At 41.4% G+C, this 6,702-nt stretch overlaps 2 protein-coding genes across 2 annotated transcripts in view; one reads left to right on the forward strand and one right to left on the reverse strand.

Moving 5' to 3' along the window:
• Window position 1: 1 nt before the first annotated feature.
• Window positions 2–5,153, forward strand: NUBP1 (nucleotide binding protein 1; the record flags this gene model as incomplete). The annotated part of the gene is made up of 9 exons (XM_008633548.1): window positions 2–94; window positions 311–379; window positions 902–934; window positions 1,798–1,888; window positions 2,057–2,211; window positions 3,319–3,429; window positions 3,552–3,654; window positions 4,334–4,417; window positions 4,986–5,153. Coding segments are annotated over 9 exons (792 nt in total), but the record flags the coding sequence as incomplete, so codon positions are not given.
• Window positions 5,154–5,495: 342 nt separating this feature from the next.
• The window catches only part of TVP23A (trans-golgi network vesicle protein 23 homolog A), an 18,997-nt gene continuing 17,790 nt past the window's right edge, over window positions 5,496–6,702 (reverse strand). Inside the window, exons 6-7 of the mRNA XM_017734252.1 lie at window positions 6,568–6,697; window positions 5,496–6,160 (exon numbers count right to left, since the gene is read on the reverse strand). Coding sequence (XP_017589741.1) covers window positions 6,102–6,160; window positions 6,568–6,697 — 189 coding nt within the window. The 3' untranslated portion in view covers window positions 5,496–6,101. The remainder of the gene's footprint in view (window positions 6,161–6,567; window positions 6,698–6,702) is intronic.

Here is a 6,702-nt window from a genome sequence, read left to right on the forward strand (position 1 = left end):
CACGGTGCTGGTGCTGTCCGGCAAGGGCGGCGTGGGCAAGAGCACCTTCAGTGCCCTCCTGGCGCACGGGCTGGCGGCCGACGAGACCAAGCAGGTGGGCAGAGGGCGGGGAGAGGACGGGCGGTGGGGGACCCGGAGCGGGCAGGGCCGAGCACCTGCGGGCAGGTACCGATCGTGCGCCCCTGCTCGTTGAGGTTTGACTTTCCTGTGGGAACCCCGTTGGAGTGATTTTATTGCATGAGATCGCCTTTGGAGACAGCCCTGTGCTACCTTATTTCCAGTGGGGCAGGTTGGCTGGTTTGTTTTCCAGGTTGCTCTGCTGGACATAGATATCTGTGGGCCGTCAATCCCTAAAATGATGGGTCTAGAAGGAGAACAGGTGAGTGAACGTTCAGACATGTTTAAGGGATTTCTTCTCAGTTTTTCATTAGCATATTTAGGCTTCTTATACACTTCTAAAAGAAGTGCATAATGGGAAATGTGGGACAGTGCAATGGTAGGGAAATGAGGTGAGATGGAGAAGTTCAGCATAATATATTTTGCAAAATAGTCATCTGCTTTCAGGATGAGCAGGTCTGCAAACCAACTTTCATTGCATACCAGCCACATTATGCTGACAACTTGAAACTTGACTAGTATTAGCATGATGCGCTTTATCAGCCTTTGAATATTTCTTAAAAATACAGAAAGTAATCAGTAAACTTGCATAAGGGTTGAACAGTTATTGTTCACTTATTATTGAAGATCTGGTGCTCCTGCAGTTTTTACCTCAACTGCCCCAATAAAGCAGGATTGTTCCTGCAGGCAGGAGAGCTCTTTGCCCAGGTTTGACTTGTTCATGTTTTATGTAACATCTGTATTTATTTCTATTGCAACTTTTGTGTATCACTTTAATTTTCAGGTTCACCAGAGTGGATCTGGGTGGTCTCCAGTGGTGAGTCGGTGCAGCTGTTTCAGAAAGTTCATTGCGTGTTTTTGGCTTGGGCACCATCTTCTACAGTGAAAAATGAGTGAGGGAGGAGCAGGGGGTACTCCTGTTATCTAATGACTTCAATATCCAGATTCTGTAGAATCTACAGATATGGGACATAGAGTCTATATGTCCAGATTCTAAAGATCTATATAGCCTATATCCATGTTCTATAGAATATCTAGAGAATGCTGTAGAATATATATCCTGATTTAATAGAATATAGAATAGATCTATAAAATTGAGATGCATGTCATACAGAATTGGGATATAGACTATTTAGATCAGAGTGTTAAATTTCTTTTGTTAACAACAGTAATACTATATTTCTAAAATAGTTTTATTATCTTATGTTTACTGGCTTTGCTACTATGGGCAATAAATATAAGTCACTCAGGTTTGTTATTTTTGGGTGTCGTGCAGCTGTGTAGTGTGTCAGCCAAGAAGTATCTTGCACCCAAGAAAAACCTTATTAATCTTTAGAAAACGCAGAGAAGGACTTGTAGGAGTGTTGGTTGTCTGAAGATCACCTGTAGTGTGCATGCTGTTAGAAAGGCAGCTGGTGCTGAGAGGGAAAGCTGCTTTTATCCTTACATTGTCTCCAGTGATTCCATAAACTGCTGTAAGAATTTCATTTTTTCAGTCTTAGTGTAGTTGGTGAGTGTTGCACAAGAAGCAGTTTTTAATGCCCTAGGATAAAAGATAAGGTTCTCTGCCTTTTTTTTCATTAATGTCCTCCCCCTCACCTGCTTTTTTTGTAAAATAGAGGTTCAGAGTTGGTTTCTCTACTCTTTCTTCACTGTTCTGTTTCTCTACTTCTCCTTCAGTATGTTGAAGAAAACTTAGGTGTCATGTCAGTGGGGTTCTTGCTTAGTAGTCCTGATGATGCTGTCATATGGAGAGGACCAAAAAAGAATGGTACGTATTGAGTGTTTTCAACAGTAATTTACATCCTTGAAAGGTTTCAAGTACGTAAATATCATGATCTCGTTTAATAATGTAAAGATAGGGTAGTAAGCTAAGACCCTGAAATTGGAAATACAGGAAGATACCTTTTCTCTTCCACATTCTTATCCTTTCCTCTAGGGCTGATCAAGCAGTTTCTGCGTGATGTGGACTGGGGTGAAGTGGATTACCTGATCGTGGACACGCCCCCAGGAACATCAGATGAGCACCTGTCCATCGTGCAGTACCTCAGTGCCACCCGCATCGACGGCGCTGTCATTGTCACCACCCCCCAGGTATGAGCCAGAATTCTACTGGGGAAGCATCATGGCAGTGAAAGGCAGTCCTTGGGTTACAGGCTGTTGATTTCACAGAAATCTAAGGGTACAGAATCTTAGAGAAATTACTTTGTTGTGTTGTGCCTGCAACTGGCTGGTCTGTGGATTAGGTGGGTGTCTCAGTGGAGCTGGTTGGGGATCCAAGTCGGTCACTGAACCACAGCAGTTCACAATCAAAAGCTGTTGTGATGTGTGTGGTGAAAGGAAATGCAGTGTTTCACTTCCTCCTTCAGAATGAGAGTTCACATCATTGTGGATGTGTCATTTACTCACCAATGGCTTAATGTTCAGAAGAATCTCCCTAAGAAGCTTTGTTTTTAAGTGGTAAGCTGTGCACTCTTTGACACCTGTGAAGTAGCCTGTCACCTCCAGGTGACCCACCAAAGTAGGCAGTTTTGTCACGCGCATTTTTAAAAGAGAAATCAGCCCTGGAAAGCTGAAACTAAAAACACAGCCAGTTCAAATAGAGGTTTTCATGTCTGGTTTGGAAAGGAACAGGAGATTAAACCAGTACAGGATACAAAGTATTTCCACAACAGCTGAAAGGATAACACATAAAGGAAGTGAAGTGTTGAGGACAATACCAGAGAGGTGGTGAAGGAAGAAGAAGAGAACAGGAGAATGAATGAGGTCAGTCATATATGTGAAAACTCTGAGGAGAGGATAAGATACTTTATATATAATTTGAAAAGAGGTAACAAGTATAAGCCTGGTGGTTCTTGTCCTCACTCTGTGGAGAATACCAAGGGTCCTTCTGTAAAATGAAAATGTGAAAAAGTTGCATTTAAAGAAGATATGAGATAAACATAGGAGATAAAACATAAATATGGGTGCATCTTGACTAGAGTCAGATTTCAAAACAACCACATCCAATAGGCTTGAGCTGTTGTACCTGCTCCGTTGCTACTCCTAGAATTGTTGATAGAGCTCGTAGCACAGGTTTGTACTCCTAAAAATATTAAGACAGCAGTAATAATTCATTATAAATTAGCTCTAAGGAGGTAACTGAATGGATTCAGCATGAAATATTACAGTTGAAATACCAGAGTTTGCTAATATTTGTAGGAAGTGTCACTTCAGGATGTTCGGAAGGAGATCAACTTCTGCCGCAAAGTGAAGCTGCCCATCATAGGTGTTGTGGAGAACATGAGTGGCTTTGTGTGTCCAAAGTGTAAGGTAAGGCTGGCTGTGTATTACAGTGTTTCTTCTGTGGCATTGTTTGGATATCAAACATTGCTCCAAAAATGCCTTACTCTCTGAATTGCAGTATTTTAACTCTAATTTTCATGTTGTCCCAGAATGAATCTCAGATCTTTCCCCCAACTACTGGCGGTGCGGAGAAGATGTGCCAGAACTTGAATGTTTCCCTCCTGGGTAAAGTGCCTCTGGATCCACAGATAGGTAAAGTTACTTACTGCACTGCACTTAAAGCAAATAGTTCCTCCTGTACTCATATTACTACTGGAAAACCCTGATGTGGGCACTGATGTCTCTTAGCACTTTTAGACAGAATGTTTTTTTGAATCAAAAGTCACTGGAACTATGACATAGCATGATGTTGAATGAGGGAAGTGCTGTGGTAATTTCCTTACCTTTTCCTTAATCACTTAAGATTACATGCTGCATCTTTTCAGCTTTGTAATCATACTTGAAATACAACATGTCTTTCTCTTTGGTGTAATAACCTGGAAATGCAGACTGACTAAAACCATAACCACTTCAAAGAAGAATATTTTTTAGAAGTTAAGCATTAAAACCTTACAGTTACAGTTACTGGTACTGCCCACATTGTCTTGTGGGTCATGAGGATGCATGGTTCTTTGCCCACTAGCTGTTACCAATTAATACCTGAATTAATGACATCAAGGAGCAGCTCAGCACTCCCAACTGAAGGTTTCTGCTAGTACTATTCCTCTGTCAAACTGTATTTCTAGTCCTATTACTGACAGCAGGACTTCCTAAAAGGAATAGATGCAGGTGGCTGTTTGAAAAAGTGTAACTGAAACAGGGTAAAGGCCAAAAAAAGTAAAGCTCATCTTTTCCTGTTGCTTTGCTTCTGTGTTTTTCTCTGTCTTTCAAGGAAAAAGTTGTGACAAAGGCCAGTCTTTCCTGGCTGAAGCACCCGAGTCTCCAGCTACATTATCTTACAGGAATATCATTCAAAGTGAGTCTGAGAATCACTGTGCAAATTAATCCCCTCGGTTCCGAGCACTGCTGCAATATACAAAGGTGTTAAACAGGCTTCTGTTACTCTGCCACAAATAAAATCAGGAGAGGTGCACAGCAGTTCTGAAAGTAACAGGTGCAAAGACCATGTTTGCTTCTGGGCATTGCTTCTGACTGGCTTTTAAAGTGGTAACAGAATTGTATTTGATAACTGGTTTCAATGTTTGACTTCATAGAAGTCAGACTTTCATTTTCAGAGAAGATGGGGTGCTCAGAGAAACCTTCTGAGCCTCTCTAGCAGGTGTGTGGAGGGGTGCTTACCATAACCCAGTGGGATGCAGCTGACTGATCAATGCCTCCACTTCTAACTGTCATTATGCAAAAACTCCCTAAAGAGCTGCTGCTGTGCTGTTTAAAAATACTGCTGGGAAATACCTAAAGCCACTTCCAGTGTAATGAAGGCCCAGCTTCAGATATTTGTACCCACAGGGGACAGATGTAGCAACAACAAACTCCTGATGTACAGCTGAAATAGTACTTATATTACTTTTTCTCCATCTTTACAGGAATTCAGGAATACTGTGAACAACACCATTTTCAAGAAGAAAAGATAATGTAATCTGTAAATGGAATAAAAATGTAGTTCATGTTTAATTATAGAAAAGTAACTTATGCCTTGATTTAATAAAGGAATGTATTCTTTTTGTATACTGCAAATAAATTCTTAATATAAAGGCTCACCTTTGTTTTTTCCAGTAGTTCAAGATTCTTGTAGTTCTTCCCTCACTAGAAAGCTGTGAAAGGGAGTCTGCATCTGGATTATCAAGTGCATTCTGCCTCCAGTGTCATGGTACCAATAACCTGACTTTGAAAGTAGCAGCTGAAGATGTGAGTATACAAAACACATTTTATTTAGGAGGTTGAATATAAAATATGCTAGGTTGACACTGGAGCATGTGCAGCAGCCTTTATCCTGCCTGCTGCACAAGGGTGAGCTGTAATGCCCGTTCTCTCTCCCTGAATAACATCACTTAAGTGTCTCCTTTCAGTGAAAAAGTGGGAAAGCCACAGTAGTATTACAGTATCAGTGCATTGCTTTATTTATTTTTTTACAGGTGTCAAAACAAGATTAATGTTTTAATTCTACATAACTGCCAGCTTCACACAAGTAGTATGTGAACACGGTACCTGACTTTTGTTTTATTCTATTTAGCCAAAAGCCTGAACATTAAAAAATAAGCATTCAGTATCTTTAATAACTAAGAGGCCCTTTGGGATTGTAATTTCAAAGCTCTGCAAAATCAGTATAGTGTACAAGAGGGAAAGGCAGTTTGATTTTGTTTATTGTAGTTCCAAAGTTAAACAAATTAGCATTGTCTTTTCATTACACGTAATTCTTGGTTAAGATAATCCAGCAATTTGAGGTTAGTTGATAACTTTTCTGAAAGCAGCATGCTCCGTGTAAACCATGAGCACTGTCTGTGCTCAAACAAACAACTTTTTGGTGAAGCTTTTAAGTAACAAAGGCTTTAAACCTTCCAGGAGCTAAAGACTCAAACACAAATGACTTTATTTCATGCAGGCATAATTCTGTAAGAGCTTTATCTAAATATCTTCCCATGAAGAACAGCTTTCATGAATTACTTTGTTTACTGCTCATCCTTTAGCTCTTCCTGGTTTGGTTACCTAGTGCCTGTCTTCCCATGTTCTTCACTGCCATCTTCTGAAATTCTGCTCTGTCCTGTTGAGGGAACAGAGCACATGTGGCTGTAAGCATAACCTGGGACACAGGGATCTCTTACAAAAGCAGGGAGCTGCCAGCTGGAAGCCTGAGGGTTGAAGATGGTTCTTCCAGCTGTGCTTAAGCTGGCATTAAGAGGCATTAGAATTATAGTAACTCCAAGGATTTAACTTAAGGACATTCTTCCTGAAGCTTGGAAGCAGCTCAGTTGTGGAGTTCAGCCGGCTTCCAAACATGGAGCAAAGTGACCTGGGGTATGGCCCTTCCATGTGACACTGCCAGAGGCTTGGTGGATAATCAGGATCACCCTGGACTCACTGCAGGAACTGAGAGCTGAGAAGAGCCAGCACCAGCCATGAGAGGCAGGGTGGCCTGTGCTATCCCACGGGCTGAAGCTCAGTACTTACTCTTGGGAACATCTGCAGTGCCAAACAACCTTGAAGTTACTCTGCTGCTGGTTTTTTGTCCCCCTAACTTGCAGTGGATGTAGCCATATAAATTAGCAGTCTGGAGGGAGATCCCAGCAATCACGAGAGCCTGTG

Source organism: Corvus brachyrhynchos, unplaced genomic scaffold, assembly GCF_000691975.1.
Source record: "Corvus brachyrhynchos isolate BGI_N302 unplaced genomic scaffold, ASM69197v1 scaffold5, whole genome shotgun sequence".
Lineage (NCBI taxonomy): Eukaryota > Metazoa > Chordata > Aves > Passeriformes > Corvidae > Corvus > Corvus brachyrhynchos.